The sequence below is a fragment of the Rhipicephalus sanguineus genome, chromosome 5 (assembly GCF_013339695.2).
Source record: "Rhipicephalus sanguineus isolate Rsan-2018 chromosome 5, BIME_Rsan_1.4, whole genome shotgun sequence".
Classification (NCBI taxonomy): Eukaryota; Metazoa; Arthropoda; class Arachnida; order Ixodida; family Ixodidae; genus Rhipicephalus; species Rhipicephalus sanguineus.
This window is the reverse complement of record NC_051180.1, coordinates 144,010,391-144,036,254: the sequence shown is the minus strand read 5'-3', so window position 1 is coordinate 144,036,254 and position 25,864 is coordinate 144,010,391. Positions and strand designations below refer to the sequence as shown.

General features: G+C 46.0%; 2 protein-coding genes across 8 annotated transcripts in view; one reads left to right on the top strand and one right to left on the bottom strand.

Moving 5' to 3' along the window:
- The window catches only part of LOC119394296 (tubulin-specific chaperone D), a 91,736-nt gene extending 71,947 nt beyond the window's left edge, over window positions 1-19,789 (bottom strand). Inside the window, exons 1-3 of the mRNA XM_037661577.2 lie at window positions 19,215-19,789; window positions 12,662-12,834; window positions 8,887-9,025 (exon numbers count right to left, since the gene is read on the bottom strand). Coding sequence (XP_037517505.1) covers window positions 8,887-9,025; window positions 12,662-12,834; window positions 19,215-19,556 — 654 coding nt within the window. The 5' untranslated portion in view covers window positions 19,557-19,789. The remainder of the gene's footprint in view (window positions 1-8,886; window positions 9,026-12,661; window positions 12,835-19,214) is intronic.
- Window positions 19,790-19,813: 24 nt separating this feature from the next.
- The window catches only part of LOC119394297 (eukaryotic translation initiation factor 4B), a 46,904-nt gene continuing 40,853 nt past the window's right edge, over window positions 19,814-25,864 (top strand). For 2 of the 7 annotated variants that reach the window (XM_049415739.1, XM_037661581.2), the window contains exons 1-4: window positions 19,814-20,027; window positions 20,800-20,940; window positions 23,453-23,640; window positions 23,718-23,834. In XM_049415739.1, the coding sequence (XP_049271696.1) occupies window positions 20,015-20,027; window positions 20,800-20,940; window positions 23,453-23,640; window positions 23,718-23,834 (459 nt within the window). In that variant the 5' untranslated portion in view covers window positions 19,814-20,014. The other 5 variants (XM_037661584.2, XM_037661579.2, XM_037661582.2 and 2 more) reach the window with 4 other exon arrangements.

The window sequence follows — 25,864 nt, the reverse complement described above, 5'->3', positions numbered from 1 at the left end:
CGGAGGAGAAATGCTCGGGGAAGACGGGGGGATTGCGGATCACGTGACCGCGACGTCGCGGATTAGCGAGTGGGCGTGACCCCCCCGCGCCTCCTCGGAGGAGACGGGGACGTTTTCCCCGAAAGGACAAACAATCCCCCGGCTGTGGGGAATATGGCGGAATTTCGGGCTATTGTTTGGCCACATTGTTGCACTTGCTGCTGCAGAGAGCGGCAGTGGGTGTCCAGTCTGCAGCTGGATGGTCGTCTGCAGCTCGTCGTCAGCAGGTTGTGAAACGGGTGGTGCAAGCCACCAGAGTAGTCTAGTAACACTGGTCTCCCCCTCCGTTTGCCTCGTCCGTGTGAGTGGGGGGCATTTGTGGAGACTTCTCCTCGCGAGTTGACGTCACTAGGCTCCGCCTTTACCCCCCGAGCATTTCTCCCCCGTCTGAATACCCCTTAAGGGACGTTCCCGCACCAGAGCCGGTACAGATCCTGGTCCAGGGGACGCTCTCGTTCCAGAGGGAGCTCCCGCAACACAGCCAGATCCAGATCCCGGTCTAGGGGGCGCTCCGGTTCCCGGCGCCGAGAAGGAGAGGTACGGTTCGAGACGAGGAGGTCCCGCTGCAGAGATCGCCAACACGGGGGCCGGCCATCATGGGTCGACCGAGTCCGTCAAGGTGCAGCGGAAAAGGTAACGCGGGGTTCACCGCCAGAGTATGATAGGGATAATGAGAGGCTATCGCAACTCGAACGCGAAAATAAGGAGATGAGAGACACGATAGCTAGACTTATGGCTGAGATATCTGAGCTTAGGAGTGGAGGAGGCCAACAGCCGGTTGAGGTCGTCAGGCAATCGACTCAGTCAACGGAGATGCCCGTAGTCGAGGAATGCGAGAGGCCTGCCAAAAAGAGGGCCATAGTTAGCGAGCAGGATAAGGCCTCGGGTAGAGCTAGGTCGGAGATTCGCGAAATGCTGTCTTCACTCAGTGAGAGCATAAAACAGCTAAGCGAGACTGTCTCGTGCATCCAGGGTAGCATGCTAGCCACGGAGGAAGGATACAATCAGAGGTTTTGCAAGATAGAGTCGTTTTTGGAAAACGTCGTTGCACCCGTCATGGGTCCGAGAGCGCTGCCACTTCCGGCGACGGATAATTCAATGACGCAGTTGCAACAGCAACACGATGGCCGCACAAACTAGTGCATTCATAATGTGGCAATGGAACTGCAGGGGGTTCCTTCACAAGAGGGCCCCTCTGCAGCAATTTATTCGCTCACATTCGGAGAAACCGCACGTCATAATCTTACAAGAAACACTAACCGATAACGTCACGCTACCCTGTTACCACTCTGTCATGAAGAACGAAGAAGGAAGAGGTGTTGGTGCGCTAATAAGCAACAAGCTGACCCATGTCGTCCACGACCTTAACATGGCTTCGAGCAAAATCGAGTATGTCATGATAGAAATCGTCCCAGGACCCACTAAAAGAGAGAGCATCTTTCTTCTGAACGTATACAGTAGTCCTAAGGACTTGAGACAGCGCTTCAAGGCTCTCCTATCCAAGGCCGTACAGCTCTCCAGAGGATCCCCCCTTATTATAGCGGGTGACTTTAATGCTCCTCACCACACTTGGGGTTACTCGTACGACACTCGCAAGGGGGAGGACCTCTGGAGAGAAACGATGAACCAAGACCTGATGCTAGTAACGGACCCTGTGTTTCCCACCAGATGTGGTACTTCGTCCAGCAGGGACACGACACCGGACCTCACCTTTGTCCGGAACATGGCGGAAGTCAAGTGGACTAACCTCAACGTCGACTTTGGTAGCGACCACTACCTGCGGTAGCGGCCACTGTCCTGCGGGTTGGACGGACAAGACAACACAAGTTCCGAGTGACTGATTGAGACAAGTTCCGCAAGCTTAGAGAGGAGAGGTCTGAGGGCGAGGAGAAGCTCCACCTTGAACGCTGGACGGCGCAGATCGGCGAGGACATCCAGGCTACCACTAAGGAAATCACCACGGACCTTCCCGTAGAAAAGATGGACAGCAGACTAGCTCATCTTCTCGAGGCCAAACAGTCCCTCCTGGCCCGGTGGAAGGGGCAGCGCCTCAATCGCAGGCTTCGCAAGAAGATAGCCGAGTTCAACAGAAGCATTGAGGAACACTGTAAGGTCCTTTCTAAGCAGCAATGGGACGAGGTTTGCAATTCGGTAGATGGACAGATGCGGAGGGGAGGCCCTTGGAACCTCCTAAAGCACCTGCTGAACAAGAACAACACCAAATCGAACCAGAGATGTACACTGACTCGCATACTTCATGCAGCTAGGCAAGGATCCTCGGACAATCAGGTACTGGCAGAACTGGTTGGGAAGTACCTACCAATCGCATCCAGCCCGCCACCTCCCGCCCCTGACTATGCGGGGGGCGCTAACCCGGAACTGGACGCGGAATTTGGAATCAAGGAGATCCGACAGGCCATGCACGACCTAAACGGCAGGTCGGCCCCGGGTCCAGATAAGATCACAAACAAGGCCTTGAGAAACTTGGATGACAGGTCGGTGGAGTACCTGACGGATGCCATCAACCAGGCGTGGAGGAGTGGTAGAGTCCCGGAGATGTGGAAGACGGCCACCACTATCCTCATCCCCAAACCAGGCAAACCTCCCAGCCTCGACAACCTCCGGCCCATCTCGCTCACGTCGTGTGTGGGTAAGGTGGCCGAACATGCCATCCTGAACAGGGTTTCCCGATACCTGGAGGACCGCAACATTTACCCCCACAATATGATTGGCTTCAGGCCGGGCCTCTCGACGCAAGACGCCATGAAGCTCATCAAAGACCAAGTCATCGATCGCAACACAAGGGATGTAAGAGCAATATTGGGACTGGACTTGGAGAGGGCATTTGACAACGTTCTCAACCACTTCGTGCTGAGTCAGATCTCGTGTCTCGGGCTTGGCAAGCGCTTCCACGACTACACGAAATCATTCCTGACAGACAGAGAGGCTATTCTCAAAATCGGCGACCTCGCTTCGGACCCGGTCAGGCTTGGCTTCAGAGGGACGCCACAAGGGTCGGTCTTATCCCCGACCCTCTTCAATCTCGCCATGATCGGTCTGTCGAAAAGACTGTCCGAAGTCGACGGAATCAACCACACGATCTATGCCGACAACATTACCATATGGTGTACTGGAGGCAGTGATGGACGAATAGAGGCTGTGCTACAGGAAGCTATTGAAGTCACGGAAAACTACCTAAAACCGACTGGTCTTCGGTGCTCGTCGCGGAAATCAGAACTCCTGCTGTACAGGCCCAAGCGCAGGGGCCCCAAACCTAAAGGTTGGAAGCCAGTAGAGGACGTCAGCATCACTCTTAGGACAGGGGAAGGCTGCTTCATCCCCAGGGTGGACTCCCTCCGGGTTCTTGGTATGACTATCGAATCGAACGGCTCCAATAACCTGACGGTAACGAGACTCGCCAGAAAAACGGACAATGCCATCAGACTTATAAGGAGGGTTGCCAACCGGCAACAGGGACTTGTGGAAGACAATCTCGTAAGGCTGGTGAACGCCTTTGTGATGTGCCACTTTACCTACGTTGCAGCCATGCACAACTGGCAGAGAGCGGAGCGTGACAAGCTCACGTCAATCAGGAAGGCCATCAAGACAGCTCTTGGGCTCCCTATGTACACAAGCTCGGAGAGACTGTTTCGTCTCGGAATGCACAACACACTGGAAGAAATTGCGGAGGCTCAGGAGAGGGCACAATTCGCCAGGCTGTCCACCACGCATTCTGGTAGGAACATTCTGCAGGAGTTGGGGACTCCAGCGACGGAAATCGAGTCTCGCTTCTGCAGCATTCCTCGTGAACAGCGAGAACGAATCACCGTTTTCCCCATCCCGCGAAACGTCCACCCCGAGCATAACGAGGGTAGGAGACGGGCCAGGGCAAACGCTCTTTTAGAAAGGGCTCACGATCTGGCCAGGGACTGTTGCTTCGTTGACGCGGCCCGGTATCTCGAGGGGAAGGCGTATGTGGCAGTGAGCATCAACCACGAGGGGATAATCACAAACTCGACGACGGTCCGGACGACGGCAGCCGAAATAGCGGAGCAAGCTGCGATTGCGTTGGCCTTGCTGGACAACAGGAGGTCCACGATTTACAGCGACTCGAGATCGGCGATCAGAGCATTTGCCAAGGGCACCATCTCGGAACCGGCCTTGCGGATCCTCTGGGACAAGAGCATCGAGCCACACACACTTGTCTGGTTCCCAGCTCACATGGGACAGATCAAGGGAGCCCCGCCCAATCTCAATGAGTCGGCCCACATAGCTGCACGAGGACTAGTAGACCGCGTAGCTACCGGAAGGCGTGCTGAGGTTTTGGAGAATCTGGACCCTCCCACCTCGTATAACGAAATCACCAAGCATTTTTACCTGGGCCGGAGACAGTACCCTCCACCACACAGAAAATTAAGCAGACCACAGGCTCTGACACTAAGGTTACTTCAGGTTGGGGCGTACCCTAACCCCACGCTATTGCACAAGATCTATCCTGAAATACAGCCAACTAATGCATGTTCATTATGCGCAGATATCGCTAATCTCGAACACATGCTCTGGCGGTTCCCCGCGTTACACGGCGGCGAAGTCATCACGCAGTCAAAATGGGAAGATGCTATTACAAGCTCCGGACTCGAAGCACAACTATGGGCAGTCCAACGGGCCCGCGACGCAGCAGAGAGACTTGGTCTTTCTGTTCCGACGTGGGAGCGGCCCGCAACGTGCTAGGGCGCGTTCCGAGGGACCTAAATAAAGTTTATTCATCCATCCATCAAAGCAGCGGAATCATGCAATTTGCTTTGCGCAAGCCTGACGTGAGCCCGACACCATATTCTGCTACATTCGCTGCCCCTGCTACCCACAAATCTCTCTCTCATGTATCGCCGCTTTACGGAAAAATGGCAAGCTTTGCCGAAACTGAAAGCCTAGTGACGAAACTACACACTAGATAGCAATACATGTAAAAACACGCAAAAATTTGGACTTGGCAGCGCGCGAAAAGCTGTCGGTCATATATGATCGATGCTCCAATGGGGTGGTCCCGAAAGAGTCAAGGGGCACACAGTGTAACACTTCCAATATATCTGAGGCATAAGGAATGCATCGTTATACAAGTAATTTTGTTTCAGAGACGTTTGATAGTAGTCACCTAATTAATGAGAATGTTAAAAATAACGGAGGATTCATAAGGGAGTTATTAAAAATGTACAAATCAGTTAGTCCACCTTCACTTTTCATGTTCCTTATAGCAACGGTCAACTGTATCTTGCTTTTATAAACGCTTGCCATGTTTCATAGCACCTTATAAGTATGCTGTAGTGCATCAATTGTCTTTTTTTCCTGTAGTTATGTATTTATGTATGACTTTTGAGTGCCTGTTAATAGAGAACACAATCCACTCCTTTCAAGTTCCTACATCATTTTCTCACAGTGTAATCAACAACGTCAGATTTTAAAATTTCTGTTCAAATTCCTCGAGGACAATAACCGAATTGATAAACTGTAACTTAAATTATATCAACATCATTACGGTGTGACATGTACATACTACCGCGATCATATTATCTTCTCCTTTTTTCCTTCTCCTTTCCTACCCTCCTCCTCCTCCTAGGGCCTTTCTGTCCTCAATCCCCTCCCCTATACAGAGTAGCATGTAGGCACCTTTATATATGCCGGCAGAATTCTCTGTTTTTCATTAAAGAGCTTTCTCTCTCTCTAATGCTTTCACATTTTGCGATAATGTTTCATTGGACTGCATATGTTTTTTAGCTTAAAGGATTCCTGAAATTTCTTTTATTTTTTAATTATTTAATTGTTTAAACTACAACTCAAGTAAATCACCTGCAGCATTATTTATTTGAGTGTGAGATCAAGGGAGCTACCGGCAACTAAAGGTTGCCATCCTCCCAAGTCATGATTTTCCTCTACAACTCTTTCACTGTGGAATCAGGCCTGAGTTCCCTCTTACGCGATCCGCCATCGGTGCACAGTAGACCGCGAACACCATGCTCCATATCTCTTTGGTTGATCTCCGTGCCACCGGGTGGCATTGCAAAACTGTCTACTAGGCCACTCACTCCTTCTGTATGAATGCTAAGAGGCTACCCAGGTCGATCACACGAATGATGCCATGAAACAATGCCACTTCCCAAAAGGGGGGAGGCTGTGAAGTCAGCATGGGAGCGTGCTGTGGTTTGCAGTAATTTGTTGTGTTTAAAAGCTTATATAGTACTAAATTATACGCTTTGACACAGAGTGCATGACTCAGTCTGTTAAGGATCCACAGGATTTTGTGGTAGTTGATCAATGTATTTGTAACTGATCGTCAGAACAGTTTCAAAGTCCTTTTAACAGATGCTTTCATGCAACGACGTAATAAAGACACAGTGGTACTGCCTCAAGTAGCAGCATCTGCATGAGCAAGTGAATGACGTTTATAAAAAAAAACACAGAATATTACCATTCTGCAGAGCATAACGTGTGCAACATTTCATAACGATAAACTTTCTTCCTGAATTGGAACGAAATCAAGCAGCACTTCAGATGGGACAAGGCAAAAATGACAGTTGTTTTTTGTTGTCATTACTGCTCTCATTTTGTCTCGTCTGAAAAGCTGTTTGATTCCATTCCAATAATGTACCAACCAGCCCAGATTAGTGCAATACTTTGTTCGTGAAGTACAGCAGAAACTTCTAGCATTTTAGGTCAAGGCTGTTTTAGTGCTAGGAAGAGAACCAACAAAAAGTGTAGTTACGACACAGCATAAGCCGTCACACTGAAATATGATGCCTACACTTCCCCTCTTCTGTGCTGGTGCTCAGGTGTCACAGCAGCCAGATTCCATTCACACTGACACCCACATTTTCTTTATGCAAGTCTTCACCAAACTTTAAAAAATAAAAGAGTGAAACCAGGGGCAGTGTTCTCCAGTAATCACATTCACAAATACCGTACGACTATCACTTTCGCGAGATTTGACGATGGTTATTTGTGCAGAGCAAAAGAAAGATGGTCGGCTTCGCAGTAGACTCTTGATAATTCAAACATGAGGGGACCGGAGGATTTTGTTAGACTATTGAGAAGTTCTCATAAGTATGACTCAGGGCAACATACCAACTAGCGTTGTAATGTTTAGTGTTTTTCAGGGCCCAGCAACATCACAGACAGCTCTGTATGATTGCCAATAAAGTTTTTGGGCTCCAGCGATTGTACTGGTGCCCGTTATTACACAATGCGTGCCCGCATGTGTAGTTAAGGGACGAAATGTGTTGTGTCCCACAACAGCCGGTCGCCCCTCCCCAATCTTAGAACACTTTCCCGCATGACACCAATGTACTAAGCCAAAAGTGACCTTAAGAAGCATTCAGCACGGATAGATTGAGGCCAGACCTTCTCAGATTTTTTTTCCCTTTCCTCATTCAGCATGCAATTGTGCGTGCAGTTACGCTATTTTGGCCGTTTTTTAAGCAGGCAATGGGCTTTATTCGTGACCGTTAGTGACATAAAAATGCGGATGCTTCGCTAGAAGCAACAAGTGCAACAGATATTTCCAGGCATGGACAAGCAAAAAGTTTGAATCAACCGAACTTGTGCAATGGCACAGTTGGAATTAAGCGGCCTTAAAATACATTGAAAACATAGCAGGCTAATCAAGAATTTAAGATTTGTTTGAATTAACCGAAAGTTTGCATAATCAGAGATTGAATTATTGAGAGTCAACTGTATATTTCAACATCGTATGCCAAGCCATGCGACAAGCATATATGTATCCCCGAAAGTGACGCTGCCACAGCTAAACATATAAAATTACATCCCTACAATGCCGAGACCAGCGACATTCTTGGTACATCAATGGTATATAACACTATATATAACACTATATGCAATATGCTTGTTTTGCAGAATGGTTCGATTGATTTGTTTATTGATTCAGTACTCCTTATTCAAGTTTATTCGTGTGTGCATACTTCACGAGCAGTGCCTGTCCGCATCACCTCTCCTCGTCCACTCGTTCCTTTTTTTCGCGCTAAAAGTTTTTCTTCTGCAATGAAGTACCAACTCACCCAAACTTCCCATTAATGAGCATGACAAGCAATTACCAGACAGACAGATGAATGAATGTGGATTTCACAATCAAATGAAACATAGGGAGATGCTGTACTGGAGGATTAAGCATAAGTTTTGAACACCACGTGTTTAAACAAGCACCTAAAGCTCAAAATGGAAGTGTTCTTTTTCTTTGTGCGTAGCAGAAATTTCAGGCATATTTTTGCAGTGCTTAACACAGAATATACAGATGTGGATAAGATATGCAAAATGCTCATGCATGTCGGAGGCAAGCAACCACGCAAGCAAGTGTGGTTGCTCGTCTGTGTTTAGTGAGTGCATCGAAGTGCACAGGCGTAAAGACTAAATTACGAGACTAATTAATAAGTTAGTGCATGTTTCTTTATCTTACTCACATCTGTGGAAAACAACGCGAGAAATGTGCTTCACGAACAAGGACGAGAATAAATTCTTGCTAAATTCTACAAAGACACAAGAATTGCCTCACTTTGCGAGGCCATGACAAAAAAAAAAAAACATAGACCATTGACATGTCGTGGTGCACATCCTGTAACAAATAGGAGCAATGCTTTTGGGGGCCACTGCTGTCAATTATACATTTCCAAAAGAATATATTGGTGTACGCAACAATCGAGAAGAAATCCGACAATCATTCATTGTCCCACACAACGACTGCTTCGCGTGTAAAAATTTAACAGAACAATAATTTGGTGAGTACTTCTTGCAGTCTTGTTAGCTATGGGTAACGGCTTCAAAGGAAGCATCAAAATTACTTACACTCTGCAGCCACAACATGAAGTCATCAAAGTAGAGGTCTTTGATGTCGGGACGAGTAATGAAATGAGCACTCAAGAAGCTGGAGGCATCGTTTGCCTTCCCAACGGCAGTGAGGTTGGCCTTCATGACTTCATATATCCTGAAATGAAAAGAAATGAGTAGTAAGTGACACAACAAAGAGTTTTAAAAAGAATAAACAAAGCAAAGCACACATGTTCCTTGCTGCTGCACAGAGGTCACACAAGTGATGCAGCGTTCACAGGACCAAACATTTCCACTACTGAATCTGGTGCTCAGGTAGGACACAATACAGACACAGGGACATCAAAGGCAAAGTGTGAATCAATATAAACCAAAAGGTGCCACTGTAAGAACAGCGCATAATATTTATGATAAGAGCGACATTCTAAGAGAAAATCGCAGTAACGCAATACATTTACATTGCCACAGTTGAAGGGCACTCTTAAAGCTCAACCAGTGATATCAGAAGTTAACAGTGAATTAAATTCTGGAGTTTTACGAGTCAAACCACGATATGATTATGAGGAACGCCGTAGAGGAGGGCTCCAGAATAACTCTGCCCATGAGGTGTTCTTTAGCTCGCACCTAAATCTAAGTACATGGGCATCTTTCCTTTTCGCCCCTCTCAAAATGCAGCCGTTGTGTCTGGAAATTGAACCCGTAGCCTCCTGCTTAGCACCACAGTGCACTAGCCACTAAGTTATCATGGCGGTAAAATTAGTGAACATTTTTATATTCCAAGACTTGCACAATTAAGGCACCACTCAAGCAGCTATGACAGAGCCATGTGAAGACCTTCAACAATCAGCGCAGAACGGACAAGGGAGGGGACATAGACGGGCGCTGTCTATGTTCCGTTTCTTGTCCCTTGTACGTTCTGCGCTGATTGTTGAAGATAGATTACCAACTAGCCCAATCTCAAACTTTGCCATATGAAGAGCTAGCACCGGAAAGTTAGTAATCTTGTAGTGAGGAAGAGGAAAAAGAAGAGTTTATGTGTCTGTTGCTGTGTGGGCGATCTACCTTCGTATTCTGCCGGTGCTATCTGGACTGTTTAAGACGTCGCTGCCTCATAATAAATCGTCATACGACAACCTGAAGGATATCCCATTACAATAATCCCAATACAATAATCCGAACCGAATTTACCTTCTATTTGAAATGCGATGTAAATTACTTTTTCAAAATTATTATCATTATTATTAGTTGTATTACGAGTGCTTGTTTCAAACACATCAAGTATTGTATCCATTTGAGTAAGGGCTCCCACACCTAAGTCAGAGCCACTCTTATAACACTGAAAGGGCAAAATTTCATAAGATGAGTGTGGAAACAGTGCATTGCATTGTGTTGTTCTGAGAGGTTGTTGTGAAAAGCTTTTGAAGACACAGACATTATCTAGTGCACTGCATCGCATGGAGGATCACTACATTCATGAGTGCACTGCTGAAGTAAGCCAGACAGAGCATTAAAGGGAAGCTGAAGTGGTTTTATTCGGCAAAACTTTGTTGTTAGCAAGGACCAACATTATTGCCAGCGATGGCGCAATTTTTTCTGCTGTTCTGGCAGCAGGAGCTTTAAAATACACGAAAGAAAAGTTCGTCTTGCTCAGCCCACGCGAATGCGTCGAAAGTGTGGGCGTGGAAACGAACTGGAACTACGTCATCGTCGGGGAGCCGCGCAGCATTGTCGTATCTCCAACCGTGGCCTCTGTGACTAGTTCGGCTGTGTGCGTTGGTGAAACCGATCGCGAAGGCCATGCCTTGATGTTACCGATGACGCACACATCGAAGATGACATCACCGCGTTCGCTCGGCATCTCAAGAAGCCCTGCGGCTTTGGTCCCTGTTTTTTGTTAGGAAATGTTATTTGCATTCACTTCTGTGAACTCTTACATTGGTTTTCGAATTCAGCAGGGATCAAACTATGATTACACACTCCAAAGTCTTTTTTTTTTTTGAAGTGCTTCAGCTTCCCTTGAAGGACCACACAGGAACTACAGTCCATGAAAAATGAATTATACAATAACCTGTTTACTGCTATTCCAAGTCTCCTAATTAATAAGAAAAAACAGGTACTAATTGAAAGCCCCATAGTTTTGACAAGATTGCTTCAATAGTAAAAACTATGCAATTAAAGCCAAGGGATGCACATTATCGTGGAGACGAAACAAAGGAGGTACTAAAATGCGAGAGCTCAGCAAGATCAAAACACTGGGAAGAAGTAATGGTATGCTGATACAAGATTGGTTGGAACTTGGAGACTTTTCGCATTAAGGAACGACATGTTAATTGCGTCAATCGCGCTTCAGTTGGTATTTTTATTCGAAGAAACAAAAAAAAACCAGCTTACAGACGTGTACACAAGAAGAGAAGACGACAGACACTCGCTAGATCCAGCGAGTGTCTGTCATCTTCTCTTCTTGTGTACACGTCTGTAAGCTGGTTTTTTCGTTTCTTCAAGTATGTACCAATAGGCCCAGCAACAGATTCTCCTGTGATATTTTTAACCATGAGACCGAAAGGTTTGAGAACTCTGCTGTGACCACTGTATGCATGTGCATCTCATCCACTGTTTCAACCTCGCCCACCAGATAAGCCAGTGAAGTTAAGTGCTTACACTACCTGTTCCTTCCAATCCTATCCTTGGTAACCAAGTGTTTTGTTTTCTTGCTGCACTAATACGCATACCTCAGTCTTTAACCACCTAGCCAGCAACAAACTTCACTTGCCCCTAACCAATTTAGCAAGAGCAAAATGTTGTTGCATTCGCCTTTAAAAGGGTGATGACATGGTCATCCTACTATTCTCAATTTTTTCATTACAATCGTGAGTAGGGGGGCCAATGTGATCAAGCACACAAAAAACTGGGATCTGCGCATTCATAACTGTAATTTAAAATTGCTGCCTATCGATTCATCCCACCATCAACTGCCATTCTGGCATGGTGCATGTGACGTCAGAAATTAAGAGCCCACTGATGTGCCGTCTGCTTCGGAACCGTGCGATACCACAATGAATGAAATGCTCTGCATGCCCTGGTACACACAGGTGCAGCAAGGGCTTCGCCATTGAATTGTGCTCGCAATTTCTTCACTGGCACAGTAAAAAGCAACAGAGAACCACCAATACATTCAAAAATAAAGGTAATGCATGGCAATCATTGCACACATTCAACGCTTGCTATCTCTTCCTGTTTTCACAGTGAATAAAAGCATGGCCTCTGGGAGTCGCTTCTCCTACTCGAGGGATTCATTTCAGGGGGGTGTCAATCCACTTCATCAAAACTTCATCAAGGGTTGCCACACCACCGTACAATTTAACTGCGACACTGAAAAATCCAAATACAAATTTTAATATAATAATAATAATAATAATATCTGGGGTTTAACGTCCCAAAACCACGATATGATTATGAGAGACGCCGTAGTGGAGGGCCCCGGAAATTTCGACCACCTGGGGTTCTTTAACGTGCACCTAAATCTAAGTACACGGGCCTCAAACATTTCCGCCTCCATTGAAAATGCAGCCGCCGCGGCCGGGATTCGATCCCGCGACCTTCGGGTCAGCAGTCGAGCGCCATAACCACTAGACCACCGTGGCGGCAAATACAAATTTTACACCACTACGAATGCACTAAATTTTTTCCAGTTTGCTGCGGGATTTGCATGAATTAGGACGCAACACATAATTCAAGCTCAGAACTTTGGTGTCACAATCACTTTAACAATGCCTTTGAGCAACAGAGCTTTTACCTTTGGGCCACGGGCTTCGTTCCTGAATCCCCAGAGTCAAGGCGGGAGAGCTGGAAAGGCACCATGGACAGCACGCCGAGCCAGAGCAGTAACATGTACGTTGTTGGACGTAACTTCACACTGTCTGGTGCGACTCTCTCCAGCAGGGCAAGGACAGGTTCAATGTCTGACAGCTGCAAAGAGCACAAAACAGGCTATCACCACAAAAGAGCACAACTGCATGCGCATCAGTATTCTCCAAAGCAAACAAAAGATGGAAAAACGTTACTTGCTTGTGTGCAGGCACTGCACACAATAATAGACAGTGTTTCTTCTTTCCACAAACTTATTAGCGTTTGTGTATCGGTACAGAGTCACCTTGGAAACATGTGCAGCCGCATCAGTGGCACCCCCTTGTAGCATAGAGATCAAACCAGCAAACACAGAACTGTTGTTGCAGTAAGCGTAAGTGAGTGTATTCCATTTCACTGCTGCTGTAAATTTTCGACAGCAGCACGGCTGTGAATGCTTTGCCTTTTCAAGCACAGCTTGCACCCATTCACGGCTCTTGTGTCGTTTTTTTGAGTATGAATGAGTGAAGGACTGGCACCGAAGAGGACGAAAGAAGGCGAACACAAAGTGCTGTGGTGAATAATGACAATGATAGCAAAGAGAGCAAATAGTGCATTGAGGAGAGGGAAGCACTGGCATGGACTTTGGACCCACAGAACGCATACTATTTCGCCTGCACGGCCAGTGCTTGAATAGTTTTAGGTCACCCTAACTAAAGAAGGCGCTCCATGTAAGCAACACATTCACATTGTTTCTCAACAGTGAGTGACACAACTGCTGAAAGTTCGTCAGCCGCTGCTTTTGAACGAGCTGCCCGAGCAGAGGTTTACGCCGTCAATGCCACAATGCTGTTACGCTAAAATTTCACGTTAGGGAGGACTGTAATCATCAGTGATCTTTTTATGATGATAACACTCGTCAAACGCAAAAAAGATAAGACCAGAATTGTGGTTGACAGAAGCTCCCAGAAATATCACTGCCGTTGTCCAGTGACGCAGTATCACGCAAAAGCCACTGCCTACCGAAAAACCAGAGATGCTAGAACTTTGTCATAGAGTTTCAGCTGGTCCACGAACTCCTTATCGCTTGTAGATTACCACTCTTACCATAGGCGTAAACGCGACTAAACGGGTTGGTAGCAACACCTGATGGCACAGAGACAAACACAGGGTTACTGTTGCGCTGAATAAATGTATCGTACTTCACTGCTGATCTATTTTTCAGCAGTGGCATAATCACGAGCATGTTGCATTCGTAATTTTTTTTTTCCGATAGGAACAATTGGGGAATATGAGAGAGCTTTTATAAGACATAGTGGTCAATACCAAGTGACGCATAATGTCGCTACCAGCACTCAGTAACCCGGTACAATAAAAACGACATTTCATATGCACCTGAATGCTGAACTTGCTAAAGGAAGGAAAACGAGAGAGAGGAAAGACAGGGATGTTAACCAGTTTGGCATAACCGGTATGCTACCCTGTACAGGGGGAAGGGATGGGGCAGATTGAAAGCTGAACTTGCTAAAGCTTTTAGCTTCAGCTAGGCCGCCTGCATTCATATTGCACATATTACTCATTGCAGGCTTCATTTATCTGAGGGGATGAGGGGGCAGGAGTGCACTGCCACCAACCTGCCAGGCTGCTAGCCTTTGAAGCGCTAATTATTGGCTGCAGTTCATCCTAGTCATGTAGTATATATGCTTATATGATCCTTGCATGAAAAGACTTTGAATTTAAGCACAACAGCAAGTGATTTATTTGCATGCCTCCCTCAACACTAACTTCAAAATATAACATGCTAGAGCTCTAGTCCAGCTTCTGTGGAAGGTCAGTCTGAAATTAACTGTGTGCTCTTCTGCACTCTCATTTGCAGATCAGCAGCACAAAGCTACAAGCTGCACGCTCTTGTGTGACTTAACACTACACATGACAACGAATGATTTCTCATAAGCTGTGTGCATGCAAATTGAAGTGGTGAAAGACAAAGGCTATCTACTGTGGAAGAAAAACAACCTGCTTGATACTGGTGGAACACAACTGAGCATGTACCAATGCCAGAGACATCGTTAAGGCATAATTGATGTCGAAGCACAAAAAATAAAGACAACCTGACAAACGCTTCCATGTCTTATTGCTTCTGTCCCTTGACAATTAAGTAGTTGACAAGAGTGCAAGCTTAGCATTGTTTGATTGGGGAAGTGCTAGGGGCACTGGAGGCCTGTTTTGGCGATATCTCCAGTCAAAGTTATATTTCTTGAGGCTCCCTGATGCTCTGAGAATTGCCAGACTTGACTGACAATGCCACTGCTGGCGGAAGAACTTCGACTGCGATATTTGAAGAGGTGTTGAAAATGTCTCAATAAGTTTATCTATAGTTTTTCTGGCCCGAAAAGGAAACGGTGAAATGAAAATTTAAACAGAAACTATGGATTGGGGAATTGTCAGATTGTGTGTAAGCATTATACAGAATTACTTATGAGGCCTAGACTCATCATAAAACTGGCAACCAACTGGATAATGTAGTGTAGCATTTTTTTGTCACTTCTTATTCAATGAAGAAAAATTGCTCTTGTACAGTTTTTTTTCATTGCCCACAGTATGGTAAAGTTACTTCTAGTGGCAACTACCCTACCGTTTTCTTTTTGCACCAACAGTCTTTTGTTATATTTTGAAGATGGTACAAACATACCTACATACTTTTCACTTTAGACCTTGCCACAGAATGCTTGCATATAAAAAAAAATTTGTTCAGCTTTGCTGTTGACGAACGAGTCATTAACACAAACTGAACTGAAAAGTGTTTCCGAGCTACTTTTGGGTCTGAGGAGGGCATGCTATTTATTTTAGGTATTCTATTTAGCGATGAGGCATTCTTTGTTGTATACGGCAACTGCTTTTAATCTATCAGCCAGGAAGACAGGGTTCATCAATGTCCATGTCGGCCTTGAGGTTCACCATAAGGCCACCAATACTCTGGCAGGCATTCTTTGTAAAGCCTTATACACAACACTTTACATGAGCTCTGATTTTAGATACGGGTATTTATTTTTCCTTAGGCAACACAAAATAGTCTATGTTAATGCGAGAAAGGCTGCTTTTGAATGATGTTGATGACAGAGCAATGCCTGTATACTTCGGGTATAGATAACAAAATTACTCCTAAAAAGTAATTAATTTACACTGTTAGAATTTTTTAAACGTAACTAAATTAGATCGCAACTTACAGGTGGCTGAAAGTAACGAAACTATTCTGAAATTACTTCTAACAAACGTTATTCAAACATTGTCATGCAAGGCTTCGAGTTTTGATGCTACGCGGCTTTTCTTTGGGCCTGCCTTGTTCTCATGCTTGAGGCTTGGCACTCAGATTAAATTGTCTTCATTATTTTTTTTCGTTATTTAGGTCAAGTTTTAATTTTTTTTTAATGCCATAAGGAAAGTGGACAACCTATGTGTTAGTCAACTAATTGCGAATTAATGAGTAATATTCTTAAAATTACATGCTTGAAGTAATTCTTTACATAACTCCAAAATGTACAGGGTTGCTCAAAAGTTCCCAGGCTGCTATAAAGTGTAATCCTGTGGCAGCACGGCCTGGGAACTTTTGAACACCCCTATACTTTAATTACTGTTATTTCATTATTGCCAAGTCTGATTCAAAGTTTCTGTTAGAATAAAGAACTGTTCATGAGGCCAAGCCTTAAAGGGGTGGTGGCATCAAATTTCGAGGCTATAACAAGCCTGTTGTGGTTTTCCTCTGTATGCAAGGACACTCCACACGAAGGGTCGGACACAGCAAACGTTTAGAATATATATTTTAATTCACTTCCAAAGTGTACCTAAATGCCCATTGTCCCGATCGAAACCAATCACTAGCGCGAACACTGACGTAGATCTGTAGGACGGGCAACGAAAGTTGTAGTGACGTCACACCAAATCTGCTGTAGTAACGTGAGTGACCTCCAGACCTCCGCTACTTCAGCAATGTACGTACCGGCTGTAGTGAACTAGAATATATCCTAGTTCACTATAGTACCGGCAAAGCATCGGTTGCTACACCACTCGCCGAGTTTCGATCGCTTTTTGGCTAAGTGCGTCACAGCCTTGTGTGGTCATGTGACCACGCCTCCTACACTTCTACGTCACTGCACAACCGCGGCGCCCAGAAACCGAAACCGAAAGTTGTCTACATCAAAAGCCGATATTAAGGTATTTAGCGAGAATACATGAATCTTGGTGCGTGCATCATGCTTCCTGGAGCTATAGAAAACGCTTGCAGCAAAGAATGCGCAAGCCTCAAATTTGGTGGCACCACCCCTTTAAGGCAATGAGGCCAAGTGGAAAAAGCGAATTTTTTTTCAAAATGTCATTTTTTGGTTTTTGGTCCTCTTAAACGCACAATTTATTGCCCATCATTTTGCTGCATATGGCTTCTGTCTACGCAGTTTCTTTCAAAAGGTACAAGCAAAAATGTTAGAGCACCCATAATCTACGAAACTGAAAGTGCCAGTTTTGTGTGGATCATAAGATTAGCTTGATATGTAGTACAGTTGAACCCCATTATAAGAGACACTGATGTAAGAGACACCAGTGTGTCTACATCAAAATAAGGGTTGATCAGAAAATGAGATCGTGGTACCCTGCTTATAAGAGACATCTCGTATAAAGGACAAGAACTGCTCCCCAGTGCGTGTCTCTTATAAAGGGGTTCAGCTGTATTCTGTTGGTTATTTAACAATCATATCAAGTGTGAACATGTTCTAATGATGGGTTGACAATGCTCTAATAGCATTGTCAACCCATCAATTTTAAGCATAAAAGTCATAAACTTCTCACCAGGTGGACATGCAACATCCTACATGTGTTTTTAACGGTCAAGGACACGAATGTGAGCCTGTCAGTCATCCAATTTGCTTTGTATGACGATGTGCGCCATTTAAATAATGGCAACTGAAGCGCACTTGACATTTTGAAGCAAGTTAGCACTAAGCCTGGCCTCTGCAATGCAAAAGCTTGCCTGACAAATGATCGGCCCCGCATCACGAAAGCATCCCATTACAGCACTGATGCTGCAAAGAAATCTAGAAAAAAAATGGCGATTTGCCGCTGGAGGAAAGGCACACAAGAGTAAAATCCAGGATGGGCCTAGCTACAAATAGCGAGGATTTTTGCACTCCTGATCACCTTGTGTAAGCAGTGCACCTGTTTCAAATCCTTTTTGTTGATTTTCTCACAACATATTTTTGGTATTTTTCCGTACACAAACAATCATAATGGTTTTGCTAATAAATATTTTTCAATAAAACTTGGCACACTTCCTTATCACATTACTGGGTGTGCAGTTAAACTCAATAAGTCAAATTGTGCCACAAGATTTAGTATGGCTGCCTGTTATACGAAGGTGCCCCTAGTGTTAGTGCATATTTTTTTGGTTATTTAATCACTGTCTTTATTATTCATCTGATCTCATTTGTTTTGGTTCATTGCACTGGCCAAAGCTTCTTTTATGTCCCTACAAAAAATTTTGTTTTTTTATTGAGTGTAATTTGAGTTAGGAGTGTTCACATAAGCACACTTTTAATGATATTCTTAATTATGAAAAATTACCAAAAAATTGTACTTGCTTTGTAATGCTCACATGCGTCTAAGAAGGTGTGCTTTATAATGTACACTAATAACCTCTAGTGCTCATCACTTTTTAGACATCGTTTGCTGACACTTGGCCTCATAGCTTAATGAAGTTTTGGGTTGTTTATGAGACTGTCATTTACAGTGGTCAGTATAAATTACCCTCATAGTGACAATGCTGTCAAGCTTGGTGGTGTACCTATGACACCACTCACCGAATGTTTCTTATAACTGTAATGCCAGTAAACTTGTTGGGCTTTCTCTCCCTTTTCTTGTCTTGTCATTACTGGCGACAAGGCCCAAGCAGCCATGAGACAAGCTAGTACCACAGTCAAGAACTTAAAAAAAAAATAAAAAGAACATTTGGAAGTTTTACGTGCCAAAAGCACGGTATGATCACGAGGCACGTCATAGTGCATTCATTTTGACCACCTCAGTTTCTTCACCGTGCACCTACATCAAGAACATGAATGTTTTTTGTTAATGTTTGTTGCCATTTCGTCCTTTTGAAGATGCGGACGCACTAGCTAGGAAAACTGCTGTGTCTGAAGCCTCTCTTGACTACTGATATTTGTGCGGTTCACGCTACAGTTTAACGCTGGCTGACTGCAGGACAAAAATCGAGCATGCACGGTAACGTACAGCCGTGTGCAACATAACCGAAACATCGATTGGCACTCAATGAATCAACTACGTCACGGCTGACAGCTTCAACCCGACATGTCAGGATGCGTCCGATAGCTTGTCCTGAACGGTCAGCTCTGTGGGATGCATTCACGCTTCCCGTTATGTCATTTTTTGCCGCTGGAAACGCAAATTTCGTGGCCCCTATCGTTGTGCACTGTACGTTTTCCATGCCCACGCACTCCTACCTCGTGAGGCAGGTGGTTGACGACCACTTTGTATCCGCGAACTTGCGTCACCACGACGAGAAAGACCATGCAAGTGTGCAGGACATCGTCGGTGCAGTCCGCAGACTTGACGGGTTTCACGAGCGCCTGTACAATCTCCGCCAAGTGACCGTCCAACAGGTACGGCTGCTCGAGATACTTGTCGAAAGTTTTCTTAAACGCCTCCAGCAGGCGTTCGATCTCTCGTTCGGTGAGGCCGCCTTTCGCCACTTTTCGAATCGTTTCCATGACGGCATCGTAGTCCTCGAACTCTTGGAGCGCATTCTCATCCACAGTGCCGGGCGTGGGTGCGCAGGCTTCCATTATGACAAGCACGCCAGCCGGCTCGGCACTTGTCAACAACGGGTTGGGACGATACCTCGTGGTACAACGTCGCGAGGCGTCATTTGTTTGTCCGTCTTTATCAATGGCGAAGGGACGTAACGCTAGACCGACGTGCAGGAACCAAGCACACCTACGTAAACCGCGATTGAACTTTCAGTTTCACGGCAACATCCATTCAAAAGAGGCTACGAGAACTAGAGAGGAGGCGGGTGAAGAGGCGTGTGCCCGTCGGTTGTGGCCGCTGGTGTCGCCAGGAGCGCATTCCTTGCCGCCACCTATAATTTTATTCATTGTTTTTCCGCGTGATTGGGTCCACTCCTCTACTATAATCTTTCCCGCAATCCGAGCCTCCAATTATATACGCTGATTTCGCTTTCGGCAAACGAGCCCATCTGATCCTCGTTTTTACAAATTAGCGTATCGTGAAAGTATTCAACATGGCGTCGACTGGTAGGTCAATACGTGGGATTTCTTTTCACATATTTGCCGAGGTTTTTCGGCGACGCAGCGCTCTGCTTTGGCGGTCACACCGTGCATTTTGTGCGCGTAATGTCTCGAGTCGGCGGTAAGGCGCAATCGTGGTCGTGCCGAAAGCGGCGCCCGTCCGTTAAATATGGTAGTTGGTAACCGGGTCGCACTGCTGACGAGTGTTCTCGTGGGCCCGCCATAAAAATTACCCCCTCGGCGTGGTTATCGCGTACGGGTTTGTCAGTTATCTCGGCGGCGTTAGTCACCCAGTGTGTTAGTCTAGTTGAGGCACTGTGGCAGTCTGTCTCCCTCGTGGTGGTGGTGCCGGGCAGGGGTCCATTAAGCCTGCCTCGCGAAGTTTGTGGGCCCTTGATTGTGAGCGTGCCCAACGTGTTCATTGAGCGTGCGCCTCGTGAACGTCCCAGCGCGCGGATTCATATTAGACATGCCAGGTATCGTGCAACTCGAGCATATCTCTAGCGCGTACGACGGCTATGTGACAGTTAGGCAGCGGCTATTTTGTGTTTGCCTTTTTTTCTTTTTTTTGTCTTAGCGGCGATAGACGGCCGGCCAGCGTAGAGCTGCCCTTGGCTCCCGCTACATATATATTTTTTTTTTCGGTGCCCCGAATTTCCGGAGCGGGTTGATCGGCGGGAGGCGTCGTTAGGACGCAGGCTTTGCGTCGCTTCGTGTACGAGCTTTATCGGACTACGCTTCTGTGTGTTTGAAGCCACGTGTGTTTCCTCCGTTGCAGGGAAAAAGCATAAGGTTAAGGGGAAGACCCTCAACCTAAATGACTTTCTGGGTGGTGATCAAGAGGCACCGTCGGGATATGCCGTGGTCAACACTCGTCGTATCAACTGGGCGGACACAATGGAAAATGAAGCCGTGGACGGTAACGTGAACTTTGTTCTTGGCAGTTGACCGCGCGTGTAAAGTTTGTCATGGCGTTGTAGTGTTAGCGATACTTACCATGAGCCAGCTGATCTTATTATTTGCCATGTGTTCGTGGCAGCTACTGTGCCATCATAAGTCGCCAATTCTGAGCTACATGAGCGTTTCGTAACTGTCGAATTTTACCGGCTCAGCCCTGCAGGACTGCTATCTAGACAAAAGAACGATTTTGTCCGGCCTGATATTTAGTGCAGTTGCCACATGCTCGGGTGTTAAAGGGGCCCTGTAAAGATTTTTTTTTTTTTTGTAGCACTGGTGTGTGTTACTGAATGTTGAGATAAGTGCAGAAAAAAAAAACTAAAAAAAAACTTGTGCGCCTGAACTACAGCTACTAAGCTACAAACACCCCAAGGATGGAAAACTTTTCCTGTCATGTTTCACTCTCCTAGTGATGTCACTGGTTGGTTCCAATCACCACGCATCTGCCACAGATATAGTGGCCGTTGCACAATAATTTGCCAGTACTCTATTTGGCGGCTTTTATGGTTACAACTAACCACAGGAGCATGCGTCAGCAGGTGCATGTGGTTTGTCGTGTAGTGCGCATTTGAAGCCATGAGTGTGGATGACTTCCAGCTCTGGCATCCTCCTCTGCAGTGCGTGTCTGTCGTTGTAGCTGCCCTTTGTTCTCTCACGAGGCCAAACACATGTGACTACGTTAGCCATCATTCATGGGTCTTTGAGCCAGCAACAGTAGATGGCTTGCACGTGACGTCATGGACGCCACTTCTGAATGTACTGGTACTCCACGATGGTGGTTTTGATGACAAACAAATTGCGTCAACGTGAAAACGACTTGGCAGGAGCGTCTCTGTGCGTGTGTAATGAAATAACCTGCATGTGATGTTTTGATAGCATTGATGTGGCATCGCAAGCGTCGCGTCTACACATGCCAGTGCTCCAACATGGTTGTTTCTGTGACGTCAATGCAAGCCATCTATAGCATGCCGGTCATTGTTCATGCACACCGGCTAGACCACAGTAGACCATTCCACAACAAAAGGCAGAGCCACAGATTACACACGATGTGTGATTGCCACCAACGTTGATGCAAAACGCACGGAAGCTTCACCACATGATCACTACTTCCTATGCCCCATGGAGGAAATGTACGACTTACGGGCACTCAAACAGTTGGCACACCTGTGGTCGGATGCAACTTGACAAGGTGGGCCACTGTCACCCAGATGACTGAAGAGCAGCAGCCAATTGCTTCCACAATTTAATAGTCCAGCTCATTTTCTCAATTTTCCGACTGTGCGGCTTACGACATTAGTCTGTAGCGCACACTCATTGGTGCAGGCTTTTATGCATCCGCCTTTGAGGTAGAAATGCGGCTGCCTTCTAAAGTTGTGTCCGACTATGGTGCAACAGCTGTGCCAATTTGATACGGTTCCTTATTTTTGCGCCAAGCTGAGTGGAAAACATGAAATTTGTTCGAATTGTGCCACACTGCCCGACCTGCCTCCAAATTTTTTCAGTTGCACTAATTTTAGCGTGAAATGGAGCTCGCATTGGCCACCTACAGTTTTGGCATCGTCATCAAAAGAAAAAAAGAACAACGGTTCCAAAATTTCCTCACCTTCCTGACCTTGTTCTATTGCACGTAGAATGCTGTTTAAGCCACTTTCGCCGCAGTACACCAATGCCCTACAGAAAGCCGTACGAAGATTTAGAAGGTGCTATTAATACCTGGTGCCACGGGGCACAGCACATTTTGTTCCTTAATTACTCATGCGTGCACGTGCTGTATAAATACAAGCACTAGTATGATCGCTGACGTCTAAGAAAATTACTGGCAATCATTCAGAGCTGTGTATGACGTTCCTGAGAAACAATAAACAAAAATGTAAGCCAGTTTTCTTTTTTCGCCACTCGCTCCTTCTTTACGAACCTCCCGAATTTCGATGTTGGCAGGTCCACATTAGCATTTGCAGTGCCTGTCAAATGATTTGACAAACAGCAGTGTGCTGGTTCAACACACTGCTTTTGCTGAAATAGCATTTTCATGCTCCAAAAGCAACATTTTTGCTGCTCCAAAAATCACTCCAAATCCTATTTCGGCTGTTGCACCCCTGGTAGCGTCATCTTGCAATTCTTAATATGGTATTCAAGATTGGTGATACCTTAGTACTTTATACAGCATAATGCTTTTTCAGTGCGTATGTTTCTTCAGTCAAATAAATTAACTAGTGTGCTTACATCATTCCTGCTTGTACTGCAATATTGCTGCATTCCATTGTACCAGAAGCAGCTGTAAGAACAACATGCTTAATTGATGTCACGGGGCCCCTTAAACCTCCATGCATTCTATGCCACAAACACGTCGTGATATGCAAGTCATGCTGCTTGATCGTCCTGAATGCATTTGACTTTCGTTGAAAGTGTGTTTAGCCCGGTTTCTCGTTCGTAACACAATCAAGGCTCACTTGCATTCCAATTTAACTCGCAAGCAGAGAAATTCACCATGGACTACAAGAGAGACGAGAAGATCATTCTCCCAACGGCTCCAAAAGCTGCCCGTGGCCCAGATGTGGACCTGTCTAAGGTACCCAACCGACCGCCCTACACGGTCTACCTGGGCAACCTGCCGTACGACGTCTGCGACGAAGACGTCATCAAATTTTTCCGTGGCTTGAAGGTGAGGAGCATCGTGGTACGCCCGAATGGTCGTGAGGTTGCTAACTTTTTTCTCTCTTCTTTCATTTTTAACAAAAGGTGTCGTCCGTACGCCTGCCCAGAGAAAGCGGCGACAGAGGTCGCATGCGTGGCTTCGGCTACGCTGAATTCCCGGACCGGAGCACCCTCTTGGAAGCACTGGGTTACAACAACGAGGTGAGTTGTGCTTGCGCCTATGTACTTTAATATAGGTGCTCATTTAGGAGCCCTGGCTGACCTAAATGAGTTCGAAGTCCACTAACTTTAGGCCTGCCTTATACTCATAACGTTGTTTTGGTACATAACACCCCCAGATGTAGTACTTTTTTTTAATGGCTTTTTATACAGTTTTCATGCGACATCACAGACGCAATTTTTCATTGTGCCCAGGCACGGCAGCCACGATGACATCGGCACACCACATTATCACATGTGCATCATTTAACTTTTTTTAGGCGGTAGCTGTTGTTCACCAGATTGTCCCTCTCTGATTCTTCACTAGGCACAAGACACAGCTGCTGTGTTTTAATGCTTGACGACAGCGCAAGCAATGCTGTATAGTCTACACAACTAGCACAATCAAGGAAGTTTACTCTTCGCTTATTGCAGCTTGTAGACATAAGACTACGTCAAATAACGCATATGTTCTACTCGGTGCTCCTAGCTTGTCACGTATGTTTCGATAAACAAGTGTTAGCAGTTTGCAGTGGTTTCAGAAGCAAGTCATGCTGCTTTTGCAGCAGTAAACATGTTCAGGTGTGCGTTATCTTCTATGCATTTAGTAATCGTGTGCTAAACAAATGTTTGAGACCTCACAGTCTATTGAGCTATGCAACTTGCACCGAAGAACACAAATTTCAGGCTAAAATGGATGCTTGATCAAACGTTGGGAAACAAGTACAGTGTTGGCAGAGCCAATGTCTGCTTGTTGAAATTTGGCCCGATGAAGACGAGTCCCTTTAGTAGAGTGTTAACTCCTGCAACGTTACTTGTTTGACAGCTGATCATGACTCGTACCTGCAAATATGTATATACGAAGTCTGACAAAATTTCACACTGTCTTTCAGCTGGGATGTATGAGACTGTCTAGCGGTAGCACTCTTGTGTTTTGTTCCCTTTTTTTTTTTGCCCCTTTTTATGCATGCAAGCTCTCCCGAAAATTATTCCCAGTTGATTTGACCTACCACATTTTCATGACACTAAGGGGAGTTCTTTTTCTAAATTTCTCAGTTTTGTCTTGTGTAATGGTGCTTCTTACACGTCCATAGCACCTTACTTGTCGGTTTGTGTTTGCCCTGAGCATGTGCCGCCACCAAGGCAATGCCAGGGATGTGCCCACAACGTTGTGGATACGTTATTCAGACGCTGATGACCGAGATAGTGGCCGAAGCTTTTGACAGTGGTTAGAAGAGGCCTTAGATGGCTTCTGTTGGTGTGCAATGATAATTGGTTTTCTGTGCCTAGGATAAATTACTGCTTGAAGTTCCCTTTTTTCTTTTTTTCTTTTTTTTTTTTTCCCCTGTGTACTGCAAGAGCCCCGCCACGGGGTGGTCTAGTGGTTATGGCACTCGACTGCTGACCCGAAGGTCGCAGGATCGAATCCCGGCCGCGGTGGCTGCATTTTCGATGGAGGCAAAAGTGTCTGAGGCCCGTGTACTTAGATTTAGGTGCACGTTAAAGGAGTCCTGACAAAAGTTTTCGCCCCACGTTTTTTTGCTGCAATGTGTTGCTGGGGTCCTGTTAGTCATAACAAGGCACATCGCTTGCTGCAGCGCGCGACAGATAATTAATTCCAAACTCCTCATTACCGACACAGCCTCAGTTTCGGTTTGACAGAGCTCCAAAAACGACAAGCCACCGGGTGCAACTATCACCACCTAGCGAGTGAAACGCTCGGTCATGTGAGCACACAGAACAGTTACGCATTTCCGCGCGGTCTGTCGTCGCCGGGCTCGTCGTCTGATGGCGACGATTTTCTTGCGGCGGGGATGGAAGGAATTTTCAACGTGGCGAATCACTTCAGGTTTGACCCGCTGGCGAGGAGCAATTTGTCAGGAAGCGCGTCAAAACAGGAATGGCGGCTACGACGTCATCATAACTTGTACCGGCTGCAACGGTTACGTAGGGGAAGCAGGGGGGTCACCTCCGAGGGTGTCATTGCAGCAGGTGCGGCCTATAATGCTGGATCGTGGTCGCGAACTTCAAAA